At 37.5% G+C, this 27,879-nt stretch overlaps 2 protein-coding genes across 2 annotated transcripts in view; one reads left to right on the top strand and one right to left on the bottom strand.

Annotated features, from left to right (window-relative positions):
• Nucleotides 1-158: 158 nt before the first annotated feature.
• LOC107668615 (HHIP-like protein 1) lies at nt 159-5,990 on the bottom strand. Its single transcript, XM_016460559.1, has 9 exons — nt 5,422-5,990; nt 3,642-4,288; nt 3,427-3,570; nt 2,995-3,323; nt 2,765-2,891; nt 2,347-2,492; nt 2,107-2,188; nt 1,278-1,360; nt 159-1,005 (listed from the first exon to the last, which is right to left on the bottom strand). The coding sequence occupies exons 1-9, from the start codon at nt 5,710-5,712 to the stop codon at nt 452-454; spliced, it is 2,403 nt and encodes an 800-aa protein (XP_016316045.1). The 5' UTR covers nt 5,713-5,990; the 3' UTR covers nt 159-451.
• A 4,416-nt stretch (nt 5,991-10,406) lies between these two features.
• The window catches only part of ccdc85ca (coiled-coil domain containing 85C, a), a 47,482-nt gene continuing 30,009 nt past the window's right edge, over nt 10,407-27,879 (top strand). The window contains exon 1 of the mRNA XM_016460561.1: nt 10,407-11,493. Coding sequence (XP_016316047.1) covers nt 10,788-11,493 — 706 coding nt within the window. The 5' untranslated portion in view covers nt 10,407-10,787. The remainder of the gene's footprint in view (nt 11,494-27,879) is intronic.

Raw genomic sequence — 27,879 nt, 5'->3', positions numbered from 1 at the left:
AATGTGGATAACCAAACCGTTGACAGTAGACATTGACTTACATAGTATTTTCTTTTTCCAATGGCAACTATTTTCCTTTTTGGGTTAACTAAGTTGTAAGTGCTACATGCTGTTTTTCTCATGATGTATTGCGTTGGTGTAAAATAATCACAAAAACGTCATCATTCCAAATTTATTTGTGAATGAATGATGGTAAATTAACTGTTACAAAAGTTATGCAATGATGTAATATATTGGATAAGAAAACTTCATTGATTCAGAAAAAATAAAACATCCACATAGGTCTATGATTTTGAGCATCAAACCATGAACATGAATGCTTTGTTACGATAAAAATTAAACTCAAATATCACATTTTATTATAGTCCATATGTCTTCTGTATTGCAGTTGGTAAAGATGAGGTAGACCTATGTGCTACGACTAATAACAAAAAGCTTGTTTCAGAACTTTTCACTCCAGGCCTGAATTCCCACATATCACTCCTGCGTCTTCGTAGTGAGCACAGTTGTGTGTGCCAATCCCAGCATGCTGACAGTCCAAGAGAGTTTCCTCAGTCCCCTCACACTGCACATCATCCAGAATAATCTTCAGGTTCGTCCCCTCCCCAAATTCAGCGTGCTTGGCAGCCTTAAGTGCATGGTGGAACCCCAGCTGCCGGCAAACCACTATGGCATTCTTGGTGTTCCAGAGATCGTCACAAACGGTCCCCCATTCCCCATTAGCGTATACTTCCACCCTTCCCCGATCCCCCCGACCCTCTTCATCCCCGACCAATCTCACTGCTCCGTTCTTGTGCTTGCCCTTCCTGCGTCTACCCTTCCTCTGCCTGGATGTTCTGAGGGGCTTGGGTGTAGTTGGGGTGAATGGTGTGGGGGTGATCTGCTCGTCCTGCTCTCTAAAGATGTCCAGCAGCTCTTGAAGCCAGTCTTTTGAGCCAATGTCAGGAGGTTCCTCTGGATTTGAGAGTCTGGGATGCTTCGTTGGAACATGGACTCCTATTAGTGCTGTGAAAAAAGGGATTTTTAAAATCAATCACGTTGTCATTGAGTGCAGCAGGAATGAGTCTTAAAACCCGGAAAAGAGTTGCCATTACTTTGGGTTCCATCATCCCAAGGTGATGCTAACTTCTGACTGGGCCTACAAAAATACATCATTCCTGTGGCATTCTATTGCCTATTTGGCAGAACATGAAATATTTTGAGCACATAGCTTCATGGCAAAACACTGTTTTAGATGTACACATTTTCTAGATCTCTTAAAAAGGCAGCCAACTTACTTTCCTTTGGCTCGAATGGTATAAGATTGCTCCTAACATGAACTGAAAGAGGCTCAGAATGACATTTTCCTGGGGGTGTACGTCTGTAATAAAGCAGGGAGAAATTTAATTTCTTTAAATGAATATTCTGGGTTCAGTTGACATCATTTGTAGCCTAATAATGTTGATTACCACAGAATTTATTTCAACTTGTCTCTTGTCAGAAGTAAAAATCCAGATTACGTAGTAAATGGGGGCCAATTTTTGGAGGATTTGTAAACAGTTGTGAAGCTTAGAATTTTATAAAGGCACTTATTCTGTTAAAACTTTGTGTTATTTGAGCTGTAAAGTAGTTCTTGACATTTTTACGGTTGTTTTAGGTGTTACGTTGTCACAATGTAGCTGTAAAAGTGGAGATAGATGTTACAATGGAAAAGTTACATATTTCAAGTAAGCTAAAGTAAATTTTCAGACTTAAATCATGTTAATATGCATATAGTTCATGTCATGTGGCTATACTTTTAAAACAATGAGTGTTTTAACATTTACAGATTGGCCCCTTTCGCTTCATTTGTAAGTGTTTCACTGTTACCCAGATTTTTTCTCTTTCTATTTTTTTCCCATTTCTTCTCTTTTTTTTTCTAAGAAACGGAGGAACAAGTCAAAATAAGTGTAGTACTTGGCCAGGCTTGATCTAATCTACGTCAGAGAGCGAGAGATAGATTACAGTTGCACGTATTGCTGCCAACACAGCCTTTTCATCTTTTGAGAGTAAAGTCTGTTAAGAGGCAACACAAGCTGATCTTTGCACACCATGAGACTACCTCATGAATGATAAAAAAATGAATACCTTGAGGGATCAACAATCTTGTACACAACACCTGTCGGAGATGTTGCACTTGGTATTTCGGTGGACATGAAATAGAGTTCACCTGGTCACAGGAAAAAACAAGTTAAGTCACATTAAATATTGATCAAATTACTATAAATTTCTAAACAGGTTTTTTATTCACTAGGAGGCGCAAGTAACTCATTTTTGCAGCATAAAAAAGCCTTCAAAAGGAAAGTATAGCCTTTTCTGGGTACATACCTGCTTCATCCTCTGCAAATGATATGATGTACGGATAGTAATTGTTAATGAGCCCTGGAAATGAACAAGTCAGACCCACACCCATGCAAATCTCACTGTATTCCCAATTGTGTGTGTTTCTGTTTTCCTTTAAACTCATCAGGCGTCTGTGGAAATACATACAGCTCATGTTTGTCATTTTGAAAAAATAAAATTAGTAACCTCAAGTAGTATCACAACAACATATACACTAATGTTCAGTAATATTGTGAAATATTATTACAATATAAAATAACAGTTTTCTGTTTTAAAATGTAGTTTATTCATGTGATGGCAAAGCTGAAATTTTGATAATGTTCGATCATAATGCTGTTTTGATTATAATGACCTCAAACTTTTAATCGGTAGTGTACACACATACATACATTTCATTACTTACCCACTCATGAAGTCTCCAAATATGTACATGCCATTTAAATTTGGATTTTCACAGCCTCTGTAAACATATCCACCTGTGACAGATTTACCCATTTTGTGTGGATATGCGTAAATCGGAAGAACATCATCTAGAAGTAAAAGAGTTCATAATGTAAAAGAATTTATGGGTTGAAAAAGACTTCAAACATCAAGAATTTGAAGGACTGGCATTGGGAGCAACTGTATTCCCACCTAAGGAGCTGTTGGCACAGAGTTTTTTGTCGTAACAAGAGAAGCCCTCTTTTGCTCTCCAGCCATAATTCCGGCCCTTCTCCACAATGTCTACTTCCTCATACTTATTCTGGCCCACATCCCCACAGAAGATTCGTCCTTTTCCTTCCTTGGTGTTCGGATCTCCTCTGTCTACCGAGCACCTCCACATGTTCCTCACCCCGTAGGCAAACACCTCTGGACGAGCGTTGGGTTCATGCACAAAAGGATTGTCCGGTGGGATTCTATACAGCGGCCCCCTTTCGTTGTCAGCTACATCAATGCGCAGAGCCTTTCCCAAAAGGGCAGATCTAGCAGTTACATATAGATAAGAGATGGAAAATTATTATAGGAAATCTGTCCTTCTTGTACCAAACTGAATTGATGAGTTGATGTTGTACAGAAAAAACGTACTTGTTCTGTGCATTTCCGAAGTTCCCAAATGGATCTCCTGCCATTCCACCATCCCCAGTAAAGATGTATAAGTATCCATCATCAGCGAAGAGAAGCTGTCCACCGTTGTGATTAGAAGCAGGTTCATCTATCTCCAAAATTATTCTGAGGGGACATGAAAACACAGGGAGTATTGGATGCTCTAAACTCAATATGGTCAAAGAAAAACTGCTCACCTCTCTGAACCATGGTCAACCACATTCATATCCGTAGAAGAGATACGGAACTCACTGATACGGATTCTCTCGTCAATGCCCACCTCAACAGAGTAGTAAACATACAGCTTTCCATTGTATTTAAAGTTGGGGTGAAAGGTGAGTCCCAAAAAGCCTCTTTCATCACCTTCCCATGGAGATGTCAGCACAGCCTTTGTGATGTTTAGAAATGGCTTTTCCAGCTTTGATCGATTTGGTAGGTATACCCAGACCAGGCCAACTTGTTCAGCAATGAAAAATCTGTGCGTGCCATCATTGGCGTGAACCATGGCAAGAGGATTTCTGAGTCCATTGGCAACCTCCTCCAAACACAGCTGCAAGCAGCCTTCAGAGTCCGCTGTGGTGCGGCCCAGATTTTTGGTTAACCATTCATTGCTCAGCAGATGAGGATAGCAGTAATCCGGGTCATCCAGCTCGAGGTACTGGCAAAGTCTGCGCTGGTCATGCTCAAATTCTGAAAGACGTGGATCATCAGAAAACAAGGTAAGAAAGGATCTGCACTTGGAATGGAATTGAGAGCAGTAGTCCGGGCAGAGTCCAGGTATGGTCCGTAATGGCGTGCTGGGGTCTTCGGCATCAAAAAGGTGAGCAGCGTATGGAGAGCATTCCTGAAGAAGAGAAACAGGAAAAGTGAGGGATTGTAACTGAATCGATGGCCTCAAGCAATGGATTTGACAAGTCATGTCTGCTACTCTGAGAAACCACAACCACTTAACTACTTCAAAAGTCCCTATGTGACCCCTAGTTGCTAGCATTTGCCAGACAGTTTTGACTGTTCCAAGGTTGTTTATTGATCGTGGATGCATTAAATTAGTCGACAGTAAAGACATTTAAAGATAACATTAAAATGTTATTTTTGAACAATTCTTTTCATAAAGGAACCATGAAAAAATGTTTTTGGTTTCCACAGTTATTACTTATTTACATTTTTTATTTATTACAGGCATATTATAAGCCTATGAAGTGTTATGTTTTTTCTGTTTTAGCTATGCTCTTATGTGTTCATTTAAATGACTGTGCATGTACACTACCGTTCAAAAGTTTGGGATCAGTAAGACTTGTAATGTTTTTTAAAGAAGTTTCATATGCTCATCAAGGCTGCATTTATTTGATCAAAAATACAGAAGAAAAAAAAAAAAAAACAGTAATCGTGCAAAATGTTATTACAATATAAAATAATGGTTTCTATTTTAATATCCTTTAATCTAAATATTATTCCCTATAATGCACAAGGCTTGGTTTTTCAGATTATGCCTTTATTGTTTTTATATATAGTACTGAACCCATATTTTTTTCATGTTTTATATACTGCACCCACTTATATTAATTAAACTCTGACACAGTTTGAGATAAAGGTATCAAACCAACTGTAAAATATTCAGAATATTATTCCCTATAATGCACAAGGCTTGGTTTTTCAGATTATGCCTTTATTGTTTTTATATATAGTACTGAACCCATATTTTTTTCATGTTTTATATACTGCACCCACTTATATTAATTAAACTCTGACACAGTTTGAGATAAAGGTATCAAACCAACTGTAAAATATTCAGAATATTATTCCCTATAATGCACATATTCAGACTGTTGGACATCATCGTTTACAATTTATGGCTGCAAAATGCGGTACGTTTTGAGAGGCGAACATGATTCGAGTATATTTACCAGCAACAAGCAGAACAAAAAAATGTCAAATTTGTTTAAAAAAAAATGGTGCAGTTGACCAAACCTAGCCTACCTGACAGAGCAGATCCTGGACGTACGCTGCACAGTTGGCATACCCATAATAATCGAAGTTACCCATTATTCGATAGTATTTTGCCATCAGCTCTTGGTCTCTGGCATAGTCACAGCAGCCGAAGTATTTATACATTTGACAGAACTGAAGTTCTTGTTGAGGCTGAAAGGGAGGTTTAAAGTCCAAACACTGCGGATGCAGGAACGCAGGTGCGATCCAAAACGCCAACAAATAAAACAAAATAAACGGCGATTGCCATATACGGCCGAAAACATCGCAAAAGTACCACATAGCGCTCAAATCCTGGCGCCCAACTTCAGATACATGGAAGTTAAAGTTATGCAATGGATACTCAGCGTGTGTCCTCACTGACTTATGTAGTCGTGCACTTTGCCCTGATTTTAATCATCAACCATTTCCAAACAAATTCACGGCTTATTTACTGTGTAGCGACTAAACAGGAATCGCAGATCGGTTGGACCTGTATCATACTAAACCATCTCCTCCATGTTTGAGTTACGAGACGTGTCTGACATCCTGAGCAGATGTGAGACAGACACACACAGGTCCAAACCGCAATTCTCCGACTGTAACTCATGTCTGCCATGTCTACGTGTGTTATGCTGGAGTTTACCATAGAAACGATTGAGAGAGAGAGAGAGAAAAAAAAAACCTAATTTCGACAGGTTTAAGATTTAGTTTAACCCGTTAAGCCGACATTTAGCTCATACTTAACATTTGAGTAGCCTACTGTATAATCTTAACACATGGCTTTTACTGATTTTAACAGAACGTCAAAACATGTTTCAAATGTGTTCTTGCTGGAGTGAAATGGAGCAAATCAACTTTCTGGAAAGTTTCTGCTTTTATAAAATTTGAATTATATTTGTGTATTGAGCTTTCATGTCAAGTCAGATTAACACTGACATATTTTAAGAGGAAAATAATAGATTAATTGAACAATTGTTGTTATTTTATACAGAAACCAAGCAGAAAGTCAGTCTCAGTAGAAAATGAGGATTAAAGTGTGAGCATTAGCTTTTAATGTGCGGAAACAAACCAACAAGCTTTGTTCCATCTGTTCTTGTTGTTATGCAATCATAGTTTACAGTAATATTTCTTGGATCCCCTCACTTTGTACTCATGTTCTATTGAAATAAACTTTATTTCCTTACTGTTTGGCGTATTTAAGTCTGCTATTGTTTTATGTGTAAAAATAAAATCTCAAAATCTTTTTGTCTGACCTAATTAAAAACCCAGTATAGTGAAACAGTTCTATGACTACTTATAACGTTTTCAGAAAGGTGATTAGGCTATTATCCAGGATAGTAACACTTTTGTTCTGTTCTGAGTCAGTGTGACCCCAAGTATGCAGAAAATACATAGCCTAAAGCCAATCTAGATGCGAAAGTTAATTGTATTTCATTTTTATATCTGAATGAGCATGCAAACATGAAGCTTCAGTCTTGCTTGTAATCAGTTCCTGTAATGATTAAGGGTTTTTAGGTCTCTGAATGACGTTTTAACCCCTGTATTGGAAACATTTCAGAAACAAAAATAGCCGTTAAGTAGCTGCATGTTGGTTAATGGCTGTTAATGTGCAGTGCGTCTGTTTCTACTTTATTTTTGTGATGAGATAATAGAATCAGATTATATAAGATAGTATTCCCATTTCTAAAGAATAGAGATAGGTGGTGATATTATGTGTTGGTGTCCACAGTTTATTTGTTGCATAGAATTGCAATGTGTAGTTTTGTGAAAGGTTTTCATTTTGAATGTTTTCTGCAGGCTCTTTGCAGTCTCTGGGTCAGTTCCAGCCATAATATTTGTTTTTGTAAGAGTCTCTCAGCAGTTCTTAAGCGATTCCAGCTGATTAATGAATGCCTGATATCATAATAATTACAGATGTGAGCGCTGAATAATGTTAGCCACAAGGTGGCGATGTGTTCACACAAGAATCCAAGTTCATTACTGACGCAGATTAAGTGGGACCTGCTTTTTAAAGGCTTAAGTGATTGCAGATCATTTGATATTTAAATTTACTCATGCATTCATTCACAATACAGGACGTATTAACATATGAATAGGCAATTTCCTGATGTTGCTGTATTCTTTAATATCCTCTGGAATGTTCATACTATAATGCTTCATTGTTTAAAAATAGGTCAAAAATGTTAACAGAAAGTTATTATTAACGAAATTAAGCCCCATTTGAATGCTTGCTGAAAGCTTGGTAGCTAATTTTGTAACCACATTCACATGGAAATTATGAACTGCTTTTGGAAGCAGAATAGGCCTATTACTGATTCCCTATTGGCTGAAACACGCCTACCACTCTTTTGCTTGTTTTCAACCCTATCATTTGTCATTCACACACCTCAAGTGGTGCAATCAAGCACTTGGTAGTGCTATAAATACCACTACATTATTAGTTTGACACTTAATGTGTCACTGATGCTGCCAGTGAATAGTTGTGCAATTCTTTTAAGCTTATTAAACTATTTGTAATCTTATCTGGATGAGGTAATGTGTTTCAATTAGGGGTACTGAAAAGCCCCTGGGCAAATGTCTTTTGAGACCCCCTATTCCATGTTGCCCCTAGCGACAGGGCCCTTATCTTACTTCAAACTACATGGGCAGTTTAGTATACAAAAATTGGAAAATGTGTTTTAGTAAGCTTACATTAGACATCTAAAATAGTAGCCAGTTGTTAGTGATTATCTTACATTGAATGCATCAAGGGGCCAAGGCAAGCACGGCGCCAGAAACTGAAACTCAGACCCGTGAGGGCCGATCTCCGTCTGACTGACAATGCAAGTCTTGTCTTGTTTATTCACGGCATATCTTATCTGGCGAATCGTTATACACTGTAAATTTGAATAAGCCTCTACTTATATCATAACTGATTATGGCAGGACATCTGACCTCAAACGAAGCATGTTTGAGCTACACTACCATTCACAAGTATTCTCTTCTGCTCACCAAGGCTGCATTTATTTGATCAAAAATACAGTAAAATATGAAAAATTCATGTGAAATGTGAATAATATACTATTTAAAATTTCTATTTTCTGTGAAAATATTTTCAAATATTATTGATTGTTGTGATGCGCAGCTGAATTTTCAGAATCATTACTCCGGTCTTCAGTGTCACATGATCTTCAGAAATCATTCATATATGCTGATTTTCTGCTCAAGAAACATTTCTGATTATTATCAATGTTGAAAACAGTTGTGCTGCCCAATATTTTTGTGAAACCCGTGATACATTTTTATTTTTCAGGATTCTTTGATGAATAGAAAGTTCAAAAGAATAGCATTTATTTGAAAGAGAAATCGTTTGTAACATTATAAATGTCTTTGCTGTCACTTTTAATTCATTTAATGCTTCCTTGCTGAATAAAAAGTATTAAGTTTTTAATTAACTTTTTAACAGTTGTGTACTTGTGTACATTCACACATGTACATACTAGATGATTTTAGTACAAAGTCAATACTAAATGTAAAAAAAATACATAAAAAAACTTTTTTAAATGACACTATATATATAGTTTATGTAATATAAATTCATATATAATATAATATATTGATAGATCAAACAAGTGAAAATCTGTTTTTTTTTTACACTAGTTTCATTTAGTTAATAAATAAAGTATATATTATTTACTATATTGAATATAATTTAATATGATATAATAAAATAGAATAGAATTTATTAACTGATTAAATAAGAGAAAACCACTCAATTTTTTTGTATTACTTCATTGAAAATGCAATTATTACTTGAAAATGCAAAATGTTTACTTAGTTGTGCAATACTTAAAAGCTTCATGCCATTGTTTTAATATATATTTTTTAAATGAATATTTACTAAAATATTAAATATCGATACAAAATAAATTAATTCAATATTAATATACAGGTATTCAGCGCATATCTGGTCAGTACAATAACACACAACAACATCACAGTCTCTATTATCATCAAAAAACAGTAAATCATATGATCAAATATAATAAATAGTCACGACATAAAAACTGAACTGGCTGTAGTGTAAATCTAGCGTGGGATGTGAGAGTTCATTGTTTGTACACCATACTCTTTAGCAAGAGTTTGAGTTTGAAAATGAGTTAAGCACTTTTGTATTAGAAGACGACTTTCAAAGTCCCGAAACTTTCAGCATGTAATGTTTCCTTCATAATTTTGTGGAAACCATGATACATTTTTTAATGATTCTTTGAAGAATATAAAGTTCAAAAGAACAGCATTTATTTGAAATAGAAATCTGTCTTTGATGTCTTTACTGTCACTTTTGATCAATTTCATGCAATTTTAAAGATTATTTGCACTCTACTGTTTAGCAAATGCACTTAGTGGAGTTTAAAAAATTGTGGGGTTTTTTTGTTGGTTTTTTTATTAGTAAACAATTTTCAAAGTCCCTAAACCAGGCACGGCGCCAGAATTTTTTCTCTACTGGTGCTAAGGGGGGGCTAGACCAATATGTGGGGGTGCTAAGAAAATAAATGATATTGATGACGTCAGAGTAAACCGGGGCTAAACCGGGGCTATTAAAAATTCTGACGGGGCTATAGCCCTCCCCCTAGCCCCGGTGTAGCGCCGTCACTGGGCCAAGGGCCCTAGTGGTCTGAGAGGCAGAAGGGGCCCTAATTAAATTCAGTTCTGTTTTCTTTCTTTCTTTCTTTCTTTCTTTCTTGTCTGTCTGACTGTCTGTCTGTCAATTTTCAGAAACAGCCAAACAAGTTCCTCAGTGTCAAAATACTGTTTTAGTGCAGTCTTTGTCTAATGTTATCCCAATGTTATATTCCTATTTTATTCACAATATATTTTCCATAATACAGTTTTTAAAGTATTTTATACACATTTTACCGTATACATACGTACCAGGACAAAAACGTGATATTTGAAAGCAGCTCTAAGGTGAATACTGAGTCGTCACACGCCCCCTATAGGAAGAGGTAGTGGCATTAGCAGGCAATGCAGCCAAAGCGTCGCGTACAGCGCTGACCTCACTGAACGCTGAGCTGAAGCGCAACTACAGGCGCATTTTCTCATCATTCATCTGCCTCAGCGGTTGTATGCGCGGCCGGAGAGTCACATCACTGGGCACAGTGTCAGAAAGAGGAGATTCCAGCTGAAATAAATATGAAATAACGATAGAAGCGGAATTTATATATAAGGTGGGTCAGCTACGTGAGTTTTTTCGTTGCAGAGTTCGGCTTTCGTCCTTCGAAAAACTGGATTAATTTTAATTATGAGTTTAATATTGCTCGCTACGTTTTCGCAAAGGAATGATTAAAAAATCGTGACAATATCTCTCACGTCAGACCACTTTTAACCACGGGAATATGGCAAAAAATATTATAGACGTCCCAAGGGATTATTTAAGTAAGATGTCGGATGAAGAACTGCCTAAATGTAGCAAAGAGGAGCTGCTTAGGAGACTCCGGAAAGTGGATAGTGAAAAGATTAACTTGATGGAGGAACACGGGAACATGATGAAGGACGTCAACCGGAGATTACAAGTGCATCTCCACGAAATACGGAGCTTGAAGGAGGTCAACCAGAAACTGCAAGAAGACAACCAGGAGCTTAGAGAACTGTGCTGTTTCTTGGATGATGATCGGCAGAAAGGGAAGAAGCTGTCCAGGGAATGGCAGAGATTTGGCAGGTACACTGCCAGTGTTATGTGGAAGGAGGTTGGTATGTTCCAGCAAAAACTGAAAGACCTAGAAACCAACCAGGAGAGTGTGACGAGAGAGAATGTGGAGCTGAAGGAGATCATCCTCATGTTAGATGATGAGAGGAATGGAGCCGGATCCAGGAGCTCCATAGACAGCCAATCCAGTCTGACCAATCTGAACGGTGGTTCTGCAACTGTGAGGGATGTTGGAGATGGGAGCAGTACCTCTAGCACGGGCAGTGCTGGAAGCCCTGATCACCACCACAGCCATATTCACAAACCTTCAGAGGGAAAGATAACGTCTATCAGGAGGTCTATGGATGATCTATCAACCAACCATCTTCTCAGAAGCATACCGAATGGGCTCAACGGTGAGTTTGGACTCTTGGATTAATGGTTTAGTTGAAAACATCCCACATTTCTCCAAAATGATGGTGTTTTAGCAGATCCTGTGCATGAAGAAAGTTTTTTTCCCCTGAAAGTAATACAAAAAAAGAAGTAAAAACAAACAAAACGAACTCTGTAAATCAAGAATTTGAAATAATGAAAGTAATTCATATTTCATGAGTAAACAATACTTTTCATAATGTCTTCTTTTCGGTTATCACTTTTGACAGATGACTTACAAAACATGCCTATAAAATACTTTTTCTGGTGCCCTTTTAACATTGAAAGTTTTATGCAATTGTGTGCATTGGCATCCAAATATAGAAAAGAATGCTCACCGTTTTGCCAGTGAGTAACAATCAGTGATTGAGACTTCCATTGGTTTCCAGGGAAACACTGATTATACAGGCAGTAGTGGCTTCAGGTTTTCTTTGTATATGTGACAGTATTAACACATGGTCAACACTAATTGCTTCAGCCCATGAAGTCAGGTCTGATGTGGGTTTAATACTCTCTTGGACTTGTGACGTTGGTGCACTGTGTTAGTTCTGTCAATACTTCAATACTTTATACTTCAGGTAACAGGCATTTCATGCACAAATGGATGAGAAACTCATTTGTGGTTGAAAATGATGTACATTGATCATTAGAAGGAGTCTGTAAGTTCTCCAGTCTTCAGTGTAACATTATCCTTCAGAAATCATTCTAATATTTTGACTTGGTGTTCAAGAAATACTATTATTGTTGAAAACAGTGCTGCTTAGTATTTTTGTGGAAACCGTGATACATTTGAATAAAATATTACTGAACGGTAGTGTGTAATTCAAATAATACATTTTTTTGTGGATAAAATACATGCATTGCTGTCAGTGTTTTAGTCAGAGGATATTACAAAGATTTTTCCTTTCTGTTTTTGACTTTCTGTTCTGTCTTAATGCCACTAACCTGTAACTCTATAGAGGGTGTGTATCTGTCACAAGTGCCTGAAGGTGCTATTACGTCATGTACTTTGTGTGTTTACTTTTGATTTGCATGGACTGTCTGATACCAAATGATCTGACATCATAGCGTGACATTTGGCTGTACGGTTATATAGCTGTACTGGTTACGTTGTTTTAAGTTTTATCCTTTGAATCACATGTCCCAGTGCAGCTTGGCTTATTCCTTTTAATTCACGGCTACTTATATATTGCCTTCCCCTGTTCAGCCTCTCAGTGAGTTGTACTGTATTTGTATAATTTGTATAAGTTGTGTATATTTGTATAATTTTCAAGTTTAGCAGATGTTTATATCTTAAATGACTTACTAATGAGGAATGCTACCATGTAATTTAATACAAAGTTTCAAAATCTCTCTGGTAGGTACAAGCTATGTGTTATGTGCATATCTTGCCTGTATATTTTTGGTATAAAAGAAGAATAGAATCTGTGCATCTGCTAAGAACATGAATGTGTTGCAATAAAAGTGCACATTAGACACATTCACTCAGTAGGCCAGGTCTATTCCATCAGCAAGATTCACTCAAGTCTAACAATAGGGTTCTTAAAGGGATAGTTCACCCAAAAATGAAAATTTTATGTTTATCTGCTTACCCCCAGGGCATCCAAGATGTAGGTGACTTTGTTTCTTCAGCAGAACACATATGATGATTTTTAACACAAACCGTTGCAGTCTATCAGTCGTATAATGCATGGCAATGGTAACAAAATCTATGAGAGTAAAAAAAAACATGCACAGACAAATCCAAATGAAACCCTGCGGCTCGTGACGACACATTGATGTCCTAAGACACGAAACGATCGGTTTGTGCCAGAAACCGAACAGTATTTATATCATTTTTTACCTCTAATACACCACTATGTCCAACTGTCTTTGGGCGCGCGCACGGCATCCGGTGCGTGAGGTGTGTACGCGCTCTGGCGTAGTTTACGTTAATGGGTGTGTTGATATCCAGCCGAAGAGCAATCAACCATAACTTGGTTATAACTTGGCGAGGAGGCTCAGAAGTTGGGAATACGTGGAAAGTCCATTGCCATGCATTATACGACTGATAGACTGCAAAGGTTAAAGTTAAAAATCATCATATGTGTTCTACTGAAGAAACAAAGTCACCTACATCTTGGATGCCCTGGGGGTAAGCAGATAAACATCAAATTTTCATTTTTGGGTGAACTATCCCTTTAACTTGTTCCCGCCACATGACAGGGGATTGATGACAAGCTTACCTCTAGTGCGGCACGTAGCTGTAGCAGAAAAATGTCTGTTATTTACTGCTGATAGTGTCAGCTGGAAGAGCCTGGCATTGATAAGAATGCCTTTTTTATGGTGTTTTAGACATTCTCAAAAGTGTTTTTGATGTGAGTAGATATTCGGAATGATTTTTATATAAAAATTATATTTTTGATTATTCAGTGTTATAGAACATTGGGTTTCTTGCTTCTGCTATTTATTTCAGACTTTCATATACTGTTAGACAGAGACCTTTGCTTGCACTTGTCTTTAGATGCCCGTCATCTGACCAACGCCTACCAGGCTGTTTTCATCTGATTATTCAGTGATCCTTAGTTTGTCTGCCAAGCTACAACTCCACCCCCAACCTTTCTCCCATTATGACATGCCATACACTCTTAAAAATAAAGGTGCTTAAAAGGTTCTTCACAGCGATGCCATAGAAGAACCATTTTTGGTTCTACAATGAACCATTTAGTCAAAGGTTATTTAAAGAAGCATCTCTTTCTTACCTTCATACACTCTCAGAAAAAAAGGTACAAAAGTTGTCACTGGGGCGGTACCATTTCAAAAGGCACACCTTTGTACCTAAAGAGTCCATATTGGTACCTAAAGTGTACATATTAGTACCAAAAAGGTACAAAAGTGTACCTTTTGAAAAGGTACTGCCCCAGTGACAGTGTTTGTACCTTTTTTTCTGAGAGTGTATGATCTGAAGAACCTTCTTTCACCACAAAGAAGCTTTTGTGAAACAGAAAGGTTCTTCAGATGTTAAAGGTTCTTTATGGAACCATTTAGACAAAAAAGGTTCTTCTATGGCATCGTGAAGCACCTATATTTTTAAGAGTGTAGCATCCATGCTGTCAGGCACATGTATGGAGCACAAGTCATTTAAAGAAAATCCAAAAAGGCTAATCTGTCTAGTGTTAGTATGCAGTTTACTTGAGAATTTATGGAAGCCTGTTTCCACTTCAGAGTGAAAAATATGACTGTTTATCTCATAATATGACTTGCATATAGCCTCTATTTTGTCTGTCATACAAGTGACTTGCTTTTCCATATGATTTGAATTGTCATTATCTTGATTGATTTATTGTTGCACGCACATTCCATAAATGAGTTTGCAAAGCAACCCCTAAGATTAGGGTTTAAATCCACAATTTAATCATTTTAATAATAATTAGTGTTTTTGTAAGCTTTAAAACTACTCAGAAAACAGCAACCACATAGCAACAACCTGCATCATGTTGGCAAGTGCATAGACAAGCAGAATTTAGTTTTCTTTAGAAAATGTTTAGAAATGTTGAAACCCTGTTTTCCTTTGTAATATAGTCAATGGGGAACTGCAGTGCATTCTTAGAACTATAGTAGCGTTGTATTTAAGCTTGTGTTCAGTCATGGAGGGAGATTAGGCTGGCCGGCGTTCTCTTTCCCAGGCTTCACCCCCTGATGAGTTAATCTGAGCCACAGGTTGCGTCTCTCCTTGTTTACAAAACTCAAAACAACCAACTTGGACTGCCAACCAACCAGAAGAACATTCCTGCTCCCCATACCACATAGATAGAACTTGAAGAATTCCTATTCTTTCTTACGTGACTTGCATCAAAACCTGTGTGAAACTTTTAAAAAATAATTTTTTAGTGCAACATCTGTTCACCCAACTTTCTTCTGTGGAACATAATAGAAGGTGTTTTGAACAATGTTGGTAACCAAACAGTTTTGGTTTCCATTGGGGAAAAAACTGGGACATTTCTCAAAATATATTCTGTTATGTTAACGCTAAGGAAGTCATACAGGTTTGGAGAAACATAATGGTAAGTAGGCTAAATAATGACAGAATTTTTACTTTTGGTTGAACTGTCCCTTTAAGTGTAATATTACATTTTTACAATCATTTTATGGATACACCATCCTGAGACCTGACTTTGAGGTCATGTATCTGTCTCTTGGGTGAAAGTGGTTCTGTCCTGCATTGAAAAGCCTCTGGCCCCCCAGCAAGCCACCAATGGACTGAAGGTTTAGTGGCTGGGGTCGAGATTCTGTTTCAGAGTTCAGATAACACTCCTCCTTGACTCTTCCCACGGCTGGAGTGAAAAGGCCTTCAGTTGACCCCATTTAAGACCCTCCATCAGGCCTTTAGAGCCCTTCTGCGCCACTCAAAGGTACAGATGTCTGGCTTGTCATAAAACCGATCCCAATTTACGAGTGAAGCTTTCAGTCTAGAGGTCACCTCTTTGAAAAAGCCACGGGGTTTCTTGTGTTTTGATTGTTTTGAATTGGATTTAGAATGATTGTCTTAGTATTCATTGACATTTCAGTTAGCTGGATAGCTTATAGTTTTTTACCAATGATGGGAACTCATGAATTCCCTCAAGTAATCTGTGAGATAATTCAATTGTTCTCCTGGGAATGCCAAATACTGGATTACACGGCTGCGCTTTTTAATTCCCCATGTCAGTTCTTGTTTAGTCATGCTTTCAGGTGGTAACCAAACAGTAAAGATCAAAGCGATACTAGTTAAAAGGTGTTTTTTTGCATCAGACCCAGTGGCAACTCGAGTGATTCTGCAAATGTGCATCCTGGTTGAGGACGTCTTGAGCTGTTGATGCAAGGCATTGTTCTTTTAAAAACAAACAGTGATGGAAAGCACCTCCCCAACTGCTCAGACTTGTCGGAGGGGGTCTTTGGTTCTGCTGAATCTGAAGTTTACCGTGTTATTGCTTGTTCCCTGCAGCTTGTCTTTGCCTCATAAAGAAAATAATAATCTTATGAAGCATGCGAGTCCCTGTGAGGCGGTTTTGCCAAAGCAAGCTTTAAATGGGCTTGTAATTGGGCTGTCCCACTTTAGTCCGCTGACATTTACAAAATGGTCTCCTGGGACCAGCAACTCTGAAGTGCTAGCGATGATTATGGCTGAGGGGAAGATGGTGTTTAGTGCTGTGTTTTAAAGAAATATTGTGATTTATACACTAAGGCACTAGTAAAGAGGGTTTTTTAGTAAACCAGTCTAAAAAACTGGCTTACTAAAGTTTAGCTTTTGAATGTTTAGCTATTGTGCCCATCCTATACATGCTTTGTAGTACAAAAATAAAGCATGCCAAATGAGTTTTCTTTTCTGAGATATTGCCAATTTTGTGTATTCACAAAGTTGGCTGTCCAGAGTTTCTACATTCCATGACAACAATAGTGGAAGTTTCACATTGTTACTGAGTGAATACTACAGAAGGGACGGGGGATCAGCATTTAACTGTTAAATTCTCTTGTACTTTGGGTGCTCAGAAAGAAGAAATGCAGTCAGCTGTGGTCAGTGAACTGGTTAACCCTGTCAGAGAGCTGAACAGATGTAAGGTAATGAAGTCACCACTGAATAAATACATTTACACATGCCTACACGAGCCTGAAATATCTGCCCACTGAAGCCGAAGAACGTCCGGATTGAATTAATTAACCAGTCATACGAAAAAAAACCTGGTTTTGTTTTGTATAACATTCTACCTCAGTTCTTTCTTTTCTGCTCTCCCTCACTTTCCTGTCCCCTCCTCTCTTTTACCCTGTGGAAAATATTATGAAGGCAGTAGATGGAAAGAGGGTCATGGGACGGGTGGCAGCACTGGGTAGGTGGTGAGTTCCATAGCAACAGTATTATCAGCTGGTTGATTGATCCTTTGGAGCTAGATGGGGGCAGCACTGTTTGTATTCAGAGATATAGTGGGTCAGGAGACTGGAGGGCACCTGGGGTGAGATGACTGAGAAGAAGTATGTTTGGGTTTCTGGACCACATGAAGGGAATGCAATCAGCATGTGATGTTTGTGGAGGATTTTGGGGGCTGTTTTTTCATATTTATTGGATTTAGAGGGATAGCTGATGAAAATTTGGCAATCATCTACTTGCCCTCATATCTAGGAAGCTCTTTACCATATAGCAAAACTGGAATTTGGCCAGTTGGCGGTCAAGCTCCAGAAACTTCATTCATGTTTGAATAGATGATTACTGAAGTTACATTTTTGGGTTAACTGTCCATTTAAGGAATGGGTTGTCAAACTTTTTAATGCAGTTGACCCACAAAATATGATGATCTCCTTTCTAAAATATAAAGGTAGCTATATATTTTCATGCAGAAACACAAATTTATATTGTGAAAAATAATAATTGAATGTAAATTATTATCTGAAAAAATAGTTTATATTAAGTTTATACTGGATTTATGTCTATCCACAATTAGGCTTAGGCCCTACATTTATTTGTATACACCTGAGGAGAAAAAAAAAAAACTATGCCTGTCGATAAGCTAATCAAGGCCTGAAGGGTTACTAGGAAGCTACAGGCAGGTGAGTTTTAATTAGGGTTGGAGCTGAGCTCTGCAGGACTGCGGCTCTCCAGGACCGGAGTTCATCACCCCTCGAATATATTAATATTGATTTAATTCAGAATTTCCTTCCAGCCTTTAGATAGCATTTAATTTTCAGAAAATGGTAATAATGCCTTATTTTAGCTACTTAATTATTTTATCAATTTATTTATTATCTCTGACTCTATGGAAGGATATTCCAGACAATTTTTAAAAGGAATTGCAAATTATATTTTCAATTGCACTTTCCATATGTGGACGCATAAATTGTGACATAATCCAAACGCATAAATCTTCCATTACCATTTGCGTTTTCGCTTTTGCAGACGCACAGTGACAGCCAAATTTAAAACGGAAAATAAGGTATAAGTACTATTTCTAGTGCTTGTCATTCTCTGTAATAGCTTAGAATGCATATGTGAATTGATGTTCCTCTAATGGGACCACTTTTCCATGCCAGCTCTGAAATGGGTCAGTGTTTTCCAGAGTGCAGCCCGGGTCCTAAAGTACTCGTTGATGTCAAAGGGAAGGTCAGATTTCAGCTCCATTGCACAGATCTTGTTGACTCAGGTTCTTTGTCTTGGCATGCTACCTCTGGAGGAAACTAGCCAAGCATGAATGATTCCGGTCAGATGAGTCTTTTTTTGCTGAATTATTTTTCTTTGAATGATGGTTTCCCAATAATTTGATATTCCAGTTACTTATGTGGAGTTTTCTTCCAGCACACACCTATGTTGTGTCTCATTGTAGAATGTAGGGTTGCAGTTTTATTAGTTCCGCTTCATTCATGTTTGACATTATACAATAACAACTTTGTTTGTGCAGAAAAGCAGATGTTTAATATAATAGCTTCTTTCTACACACATATTTTCTTTCGTGCTTGTTTTAATATCAAAATCTGTTGCCTTTTCTTTGCTAATCACAGTTGATATCCAGACAATTTTGCAGATCACATCACCAGTTTTGAACCACTCTGGAGGTGTTTGGATGGATCTTTCTCACTATTGTCCTTCTGTGCTGTCCCTCCTCTCTAGACACAGGGGGAATGGGGCTGGTGGACCCCTGCCTCTGTCTAGAGGGGGTGTGAGGTTGTGCACCCTCGGTTCGCTTGAGCCATCTGTCCGACTGTATTGTTCAGAGCACAAAGGGGAAAGAGTCCTTCAAAGACCACAAGTGAATAGAGCCATAACGTCATTCTGCTCAGGCATGAGAATGTCTTCTAGTTCTGGAGCATCTCTGTTTCCTGTTCTTTACTTCCTGCCCCTTTTCTACTTTATTTTTTTATTCCATTGACATTGCTTGCGGTCAACTATCTAAACTGATTCTCAACCCTCTCTGAGGGAAGACCTTAGAGACACAGTGTAATCTTTCCTTCCGCTCTTCTGTAAAGACAAACTTGTGAGAACATGAAGTCGGGTGACATCGGTGTTATCAGAGTATTTGCTCTAGAAGATATTTCAATGGCATGTTCATGAATTGTCAAATGGGTTTTATGTGCCATTGTTGGGCAACAAGTGAAGCGAATCAGTACTCAATACTTGATTTCCTGGATTTTGTGAGTCATGCACTTGTCCTTAGCACTGCATTTGTGGTACTACTTGCACTTCATAGTGTAAACATTGTTCCAGAAACTACATTTTAACCTTTTTTGAAGAAAGTTTGAGTGCTGCTTGACTCAACTTGCACAACTTGCCACCGAGATAAGTCACACTATTTGAGGTTTCTTTGATTGAACGAGTTGCACGCTGAAGTTTAATTGTTAGAGTTGGGGGTTAGAAAGCACTGTTAAATATGCAGTGTAACTTGAAAAACCCACTAAATGTACTTTTTGAAAGACTGTTTTTTTTCGGTGCCCTCAAACTGTCAGATCTGTCTTGTGAGATGTCTTTGTATTTTGCCAGGTGAAGTGTATTTGGAAATCACTGTCTTCAGCACACCTGTCCTTGAGGAAGCTTTAACAAACGTTGATTTCCATGACTAAACGTGGTACAACAGAGTTAAAATAGTGGTTTTTGAAGTTCCTCCATTGGTTAAGAAGCTGTAATTTCTCACATGCCAGATTGAATTACAGATCATCACCTTGAGGGGGAAACTTCAGACTTAATGGGAGAGAAAATAGCACATGTATACATTGCCTGTATGACATACTTGTCTTTGTTATACCAGTTTTTTGTTGAAGTGGAAGTAGTATACATAAACAGGTCACTCTTGCCTCTATAATGTGCAGTAGGTTAAAATCCTAGATGCCATAGTCAAGCTCTCATCTTGACTGCTTCCGGTATCATTGACCACTTACATTCAATTAAAAAATTGCTGCTTATACTTTTTTACATGGACTATAAAGGCCCACGTTTAGAGATGACTCAAATAAATAGTTCACACAAAAAAGGAAAAATTGCTCAATATTTTTTTTCACCCTCATGCCATCCAGTATGTTTGAGTATGAGTATGAGTTTGATTCTTCATCAGAACAGATTTGGAGAAATTTAGCATTACATCAGCCACTCACCAATGGATCCTCTGCAGTGAATGGGTGCCATGAGAAGGAGAGTTCAAACAGCTGATAAAACCTTCACAATAATCCACAAGTAATCCACACGACTCTGGTCCATTTATTAATGTCTTGTGGAGCGAAAAGTGACATGTTTGTAAGAATCAATTTTTTAAACTTCAAACAATTGTATCTGGCCAAAATACTTCCATAATCCATAATAATGCTTCCTCTAATGAAAAAGTCCATCCCTCCTAAGATATTTGTATAGAACTGTTTTGGACTGTTTTTGCTTGTAAACAGTCATTGATCTTTGCATATTTCTCTCCTGATTCAGATGAGACAACTTTTCACTGGAGAAAGCACTGTTATTTGTTATTATTATATTAATATAATTTTTTTGCGTCACAAGACGTTAATTGTTGGTCTGCAGTCATGTGGATTACTTGTGAATTATTGTGGTGTTTTTCTCACCTGTTTGAACTCTCATTTTGACGGCACCCATTTACTGCAGAGGATCCATTGGTGAGCAAGTTATGTAATGCTAAAATCTGTTCTGATGAAGAAACAATATACATTTGGATGGCCTGAGAGTGAATACATTTTCAGCAAATTTCGTTTTTTTGGGAACTATTCCTTTAAACATCTTCTCTCAAATTAGTCCCTTACCTATTTAGGGAATTTTAAAACACACAACCTACTTACATGAAATGCTTAAAGGCATACAAGTAGAGGAATAAAGTCCATATCGTGTGATCTGTAATGGTGTTTTGAGATTCCTCCTTCATTATGGGTGGATCTGTTTGCCCAATAATCATGTGCTTACTCAGGATAAGATGTGCAATGAAACAGTGAGTCATGTGCACAGCATATAGATCATGCACAAAACTGAGTTTCCGGGTAAAAGAATATTTGAATAAGAAAATACTGGAATAATGCTGTTTCCTCTTCTCGTACTGGAGTTGCACTGCAGTCTGTGCATGCTGAATGCATGTAAGTAGAGAGAGAGAAATAAGGAAAGAGAAAGCTCATTTGGCATAGGCTGGAGGTGTAATACTAAAGCACTGGCAGGCCCTTTAGTCAAACACTGGGGTTTGTTGCTAGGATACATTCTTATCAATACCTTGGTATGCCGTCTATCTTCCCCACATGTTTCTCAGAGCTGCGCTCCTCCACCCGCTTATTCACTGCTCTATTTTTGAATCAAGCCAAGTCTGCAGCAAGCTGGGAGACCCCAAACCCCTGTGTTGACTTTTAATGTTGACAAAATGCCCCGTGCATTCTGAAGAAATGTACTCGGATCATTTTCATTTAGATTTTTTTTTAAGTATTTTCATTCTGGAATGTGTCGTTATTCCAGTTTTTTCTGTTGTTGTGCAACCATTTTTTAGTCTATAATAATGTATTTGCAAGATCTTTTTCTCTCTAATTTCGGTTTCTTTTTCTTTTCTCTGCAGAGATTCATCAGATCACTGTTAGTTGGGCTGAACTTTGCTCATGTCTGCATATTTTCAGAGGGCGTGTGTTCAGTCATTTCAGTCTGTATTAAGATTGTTCTTTTGTCACGTGTAATATGTCCAGACAGATGTAGTGGATAATTGAGGGTTATTTGTCATTAAGTAATTGAGTTGAAGGCAAGCAAACAAAATGATTGCATAGTTCCTTAAATGCACAGCTTCCGTATTGCATAGTTACAGTCGTGGCCAAAAGTATTGGCAGTGACACAAATTTTGTTTTTTGCTAAATTTGCAGCTTAAGCTGTTGTGGTGTTCATTCACATTGTTTCTACGAGTATTGGCAGTAACATAATCTAGAAACAATGTGAATGAACACCACAACAGCTTAAGCTGCAAATTTTGCAAAACATAACATTTATGTCACTGCCAATACTTTTGGCCACGATATGCAAACAAATGGGTTCCTTTATCTTTACCTATGTATACCATTTCCTTTGTGTGATGATGGAAAAGACAAATGAGAACTATGCATTGGTTACTTACTGTAAGCAGAAAGTTGATAATGTACTACCTCACAAACTCCTTAAGGAATGCAGTACTGTATGTGCAGAGTGTGCAAATTCTGTATGCATAGAAAACCTGCATGACAAACTGCACATGCCAAAATGTGCATCCCATAATGTGCAATCCCACAATGCACTGTGTTAAATTTGACCTTCAGTTTTCAGAGACAAATGAACCAGAAGTGTTATCAGTCTTTCATTGATTGAAGAGTCAGAAGTATTTTTGTACAAATTTTAGATTTTTTAAATTTGATTATTTTATGCAAAATTCCAAAATAATTGGATTTCAGTGGAAATATATAGATGTTTTTTTACCCATAATAACTATTTTTAATGTGTTTTGCTTTAATTATTTTTATTTTTTAATATTTTAATGTGTATATTTTTTATATTTTAAAATGTATTTTTTAATTTAAACAACTGTTTTATGTTTATTTATTTGTTTGTTGGTATATACTTTAGTATTTTAAAGAACTGTTAAGTAGAAAATGTGAATATCTTTAAAAAAAATGTCCGTTAAACCAATTATCCATCTGTCTCTTGTAACATTGCAGGAAAATGTTTATTGTTGCAAACTAGGTTTATTGTAAACAAACATTCTATTTTTAAAACCACTAGTAAGCAATGCATTAGGATTGCATTCTGAGCATGGCAGTTGTGATCTTCTCCATTCACAGTCATGGTAAGTGAGGTGTCAGCAGATCCTCTGACGGTTCCTCCCCAGAGTGCTGTCTGGAGACATGCTCTGCTTTTCCTTCACCGCCATTAAGTGCTTTACTCCCCGGTGTCGTTTTAAAGCCTGTAGATAAGTGATAAAATAACCATATGACCAGATAAGCCCATAATGTGACATTGGCGTGAGCACATTTATTGCTGTGTATTTTCCAACGTCACTGGCAAAACTCGTGGTGACAATTACCTGGCAGTAATCACACACTGAGCAATCATTATTCACTGAAAGAACACACAGCGTGATTCACTCTTATGAGTTCAGTAAACCAAACAGATGACCCCTGGGCAATTTACACCTCTTTAAAAAGACAAACATCGAGTTCAAAATGGATAGAGGGCAATAGAGCAGACGGGGGAAATGTAGTGGGAGAGCGAGCATATGACCCTCTGCTAATCTACCAATTTCTGCTCTAAGATGATTACAGCTTTCAGAGCCTGCTTGAAAAAGCACAGTCGGCAAAATGCTATAGTCCATCCAAAATGACTTAGTAACTGCATTTAAAGTGAATTCTGCACCCCGACAGAGTGAAACTCATTAATTAGACACTCAGCAGTGGGTTGTTCCGTAGTACAGAGCCAAACAGCAAAGGAATCTTTAAAAAGTTGTTTTTATTATTGTTTCTTGCCTTAATTGTGTTGCTGGCTGTTACTCAGCTGCTGGCTGTTACTCAGATGCTTTCTTAATGGACTGTGGAGGTTGATTTGCATTTTCTAACAGTTGGGATCAAGTATAAAATAATACATTCAAATATGAAAATGTTGTCATTATTTACTCACCCATATGCTGTTGTTTATTTTATGGGGAATGCAAAAGGAGAATATTTAAATTATTTTATATAATTTTTCTAACAACAACAACAACAACAAAAAAAGCGCACCATAAAGGCATTTGGAGAGAATAGTGACTTAAATGTGTAGTCTATTTCAAACAAACTATCATATGGCTTTAGACTTTTATGATGTTTTTGGTCCTTTTTGGAGCTTAAATAGCTTGAGAACTGTTGTTGTATGGAAAATAGCTACACAAGATTGGACTTTAGTCTTTGCAACTTTACAGATCTTCTTTATGCACCAAGAGCTTGTAACACGCCAAAGAAAAAGGGAAAATTTAAATCGCATCATATGACCCCTGTAAAATGTCACTTTTGTGTTTAACAGAAAAAAATAAATAGCATACAGGTGTGAAACAACATGAGAATGAGTACATTTATTTGAGAATGAGTAAGTCATTTTTGGGTGAACTGTTCACTTTAGAAGAGACTCATTTAGTTGTCCCCCATTATTGGTGTGCTCACTTCTTCCTGGAGTGTTTGTATTTATGAGTTTAATTGCATTCAAGTCACTTTGGTTGGAGCAAGGCGGCGATGTACCTTCTATAAAAAAATCTATTAAAAAAAAGATTTTTTTTACCACTTATTTTATAAAATGATGAATAAAGAATGTGCATGGGGTGTATTTTTATTCAATTCATACAGATGCTGTAATTGTACAGTACTATCATATTTTGTACAAACAATTTAGCTAGTTTTATTGTAAATAAAAATAATAATAATTTAAGCAAATGTACTGTCAATACAGATGCTGCATCTATTGTGTCCACCATGTTTTTTTCACCAACACGCCCCAACTCTGAAACTCTGGGCTTATAGAAAATTCAGAGTTTCCCAATAATAGTAATTACGACTTTGCTGTGATAACTTATTCCGATATATTATGATCTGTTACTGTCTTTTTGACTTGCAATTATCGTCATATGTAAAGACCTAAACAATATTTAAATTGAGCTTTATTTCCATATGAAACATACTAATTAAGATTAGATTCAATTCACTAGAGCAGTACCAGCCAATGCAAAAATGGCCACCGCTGTGCTAAGGTGTTGCTATGCGGTTGCTAGGGTGCTTTGGCTGAGTGGTTGCTCTGGTGTTCTAGGTGTTTGCTAGGCTGATCCAATCTTATTGAGCCCACTGTATTTCACAGAAATATGCCAAGTTCTGTCATGAATCTCTAGATGGCATTGTTAACACAAATTGAAGATATTTACAGCGTTAAACTACTTGGCATAAGCTGATTGGTTCATGTGAGCTTGTGTCCAATGAGCTTGCTGCTTTACATTTAAATGGCTGGTTAGCATTTACTAGTAGGGATGCACCGAATGTTCGGCAACCGAAAGTATTCGGCCGAAAATTGCAAAAAGTTAAAAGGCCGAATAATATGTACCGAACAATGATTAACGCGATCAAAAAGAGGCACGCACTAATGCAGCAAACATGCAGACAGTGTGAAAGTATTTAAAACTATCAGAGAAAGATGCAGAAATCATTACAAGCACGAAGCACCGGCAGCGAGAGACTCCGATGAGATGAAGAGGTGGCTGATGCTGGTGGTTAGGCTACTGTTTGATGATTGAAATCGCAAAATGGCCTCAAACGATTAGTAAATAAACTGCAGAATGTTATTATGTTATTATGAACGCACAAATTGCATGTATTCTGACAGCGCTGCACGAGCTCGCGGCGCAAGGGTTCAAAGTCCAAAGTGTGAGGAAAATCTGCGCTTAAACTGTGTTACTCATCAGTTGCTCAGTAACATTTTTGTGAATTTTTTAAAAGGCATGTGACAATGTGATACGTGCGACAAACATCTTCCCAAATTCGTAATGAGAATCATATATAAATCTGCATGCTGTTGTCAACAAAAAGAAGCACTGAGATCTTCCTGCGGGGTTTTGCCAAAATAAAAGCCGAGAAAAAGCAACAACTTCATCAACATTTATAAATGTTAGTATTGTAATTTTACTGTTGTTCTGTAAAATAAAATAAAAAAGTAAGAAAATAATGATAATAATAATTACCCTACAACAGCTCTATTAATACATTTATTATAACATTCACACAGTGTTCAAATTGGGATCTGTAATATATTCTAATGTTTTAAAAGAATTCTCTTCTGCTCAGCAAGGCTGCCTTTATTTGTACAGTAAAAAATACATGCCTGATTGAAGTCTCAAAAATGGCCAAAAAATATTATTTTACTAACTTATTAATTTGAAGTTAAATTGTGCTTTGTTGGTATAATGTCTGCTAGAATGTTAAAAAAATGTTCAGTGTTAAGTAAATATTTTTAAATTGTTGTTTTGTAATTGATTTTTTATTTGAAAAGCAGGACAAAACAGTAAAAAGCACATTTTGGCTATATTTAATTTATGCAACGGCAAAATAGGCCTACATGGGGGGGAAAATGCAGAAAAACCGTGTTCGGTATTCGGCCTTCGGCCCAGTGTTTCATTTTGTTCGGCTTCGGCCAAGAATTTTTATTTCGGTGTATCTTTATTTACTAGAGCAGTTTGCAGCGCGCTTTCAGAGTTCCTCTGAAACCCTGCACCTTCCCCAGCTCCACCTGTATTGATCTGCTATGAGTTATTATATATGCTATATGTGCAGCAGCAGCATGTCTTAAATACTCATCACATCGTATCTCATATGTCTTGGCAGTAGCAAGTTCCTGTACTTGCTTTGCTGCAGCAATAATTTAAAACAACAGCAATTCAGCAGCAGCAGTGTAGCAGATCTATTGTGCCAAGACCAAATACATTAAAATTGTCATATCCATTACCATGCTAAAATCTTCAGAGAGTTGTCATGATAGAAATTATATTTTGTCCACTAGATACAGCTTTTTCACCCATTTTATTGTCAAACAGGTGAATATTCACAAATCTGATCACCTCTCCTCAACAAGCTGCATGATTTGAGGTATAATTTATGCTGCACAATTTGTAAAACAAATATTTTGGGCTAGCAGTTTGTTCAAATGGACCTCAACAGGCACAGGAAGATTCCACTGCTTACAACACTCAGAAAAAAAGGTACAAAAGAAGTCAGAGGGGCAGTATCCTTTTAGAAGATACTAATATGTATCATTTAGGTTCTAAAATGTGTACTTTCAGTACAAATATGTAACTTCAGGGTACTAAAATGCACATTTTAGGGGTAAAAAAATATGGTACAAAGGTGTACCGTTTGACAGGGTACTGTCCCAGTGACAGCTTTTTTTGAGAGTGAATGTAGGCTACTTGTACTCGTTCATTAAGAATGCGTGGGCCGTAGTGTGGCACTGCTGCATTCTGGGTCTCAACTGAGCATCGTGGGGTGTGTCTTGCTCATGAGGGACATGTTGTGGTTGCCAAGGCAGTGTGCATGATGTTTGTGTAAGTGGCAGGGGGCACGACTGACTCACGTCCTTGCCACCTTATTATACCCATGCTCTAGCGCCGCAGACAGAGATTGATAGTGACAGTGGCGTTTCTGCACGAGGCTGCGTGCACAAGGGCACATGCACGCTCTTCCTTTCTTTCCCTTCCTGTTCTTCCCCAGTCTGTCTCCTTCTCTTGCTCTCTTTCTTTTCCTCCCCGTCTTTTCTCTGCCTCTGTCTGTTTAGGCTGCGGATCCCATTGAGGATACAGGAAAAGCATTTGTTGACATTCAAATACGCCCGTGGGCTGCGTCATATAAGTACATGCTTGGTCACTGACACGTGCTGCGCTCTA

The sequence above is a fragment of the Sinocyclocheilus anshuiensis genome, unplaced genomic scaffold, assembly GCF_001515605.1.
Source record: "Sinocyclocheilus anshuiensis isolate Anshui unplaced genomic scaffold, SAMN03320099.WGS_v1.1 scaffold2047, whole genome shotgun sequence".
In the NCBI taxonomy this organism is placed as follows: Eukaryota; Metazoa; Chordata; class Actinopteri; order Cypriniformes; family Cyprinidae; genus Sinocyclocheilus; species Sinocyclocheilus anshuiensis.
This window is presented reverse-complemented; position numbering and strand designations above follow the sequence as displayed.

Coding starts and splice junctions, on each gene's coding strand:
- LOC107668615 (XM_016460559.1), bottom strand. CDS start 5,712: ATGTGGTACTTTTGCGATGTTTTCGGCCGTATATGGCAATCGCCGTTT. Junction 3,571..3,641: donor GTTGACCATGGTTCAGAGAG/GTGAGCAGTTTT, acceptor ATGTCCCCTCAG/AATAATTTTGGAGATAGATG. Junction 2,189..2,346: donor ATTTGCAGAGGATGAAGCAG/GTATGTACCCAG, acceptor TCCTGTGACCAG/GTGAACTCTATTTCATGTCC.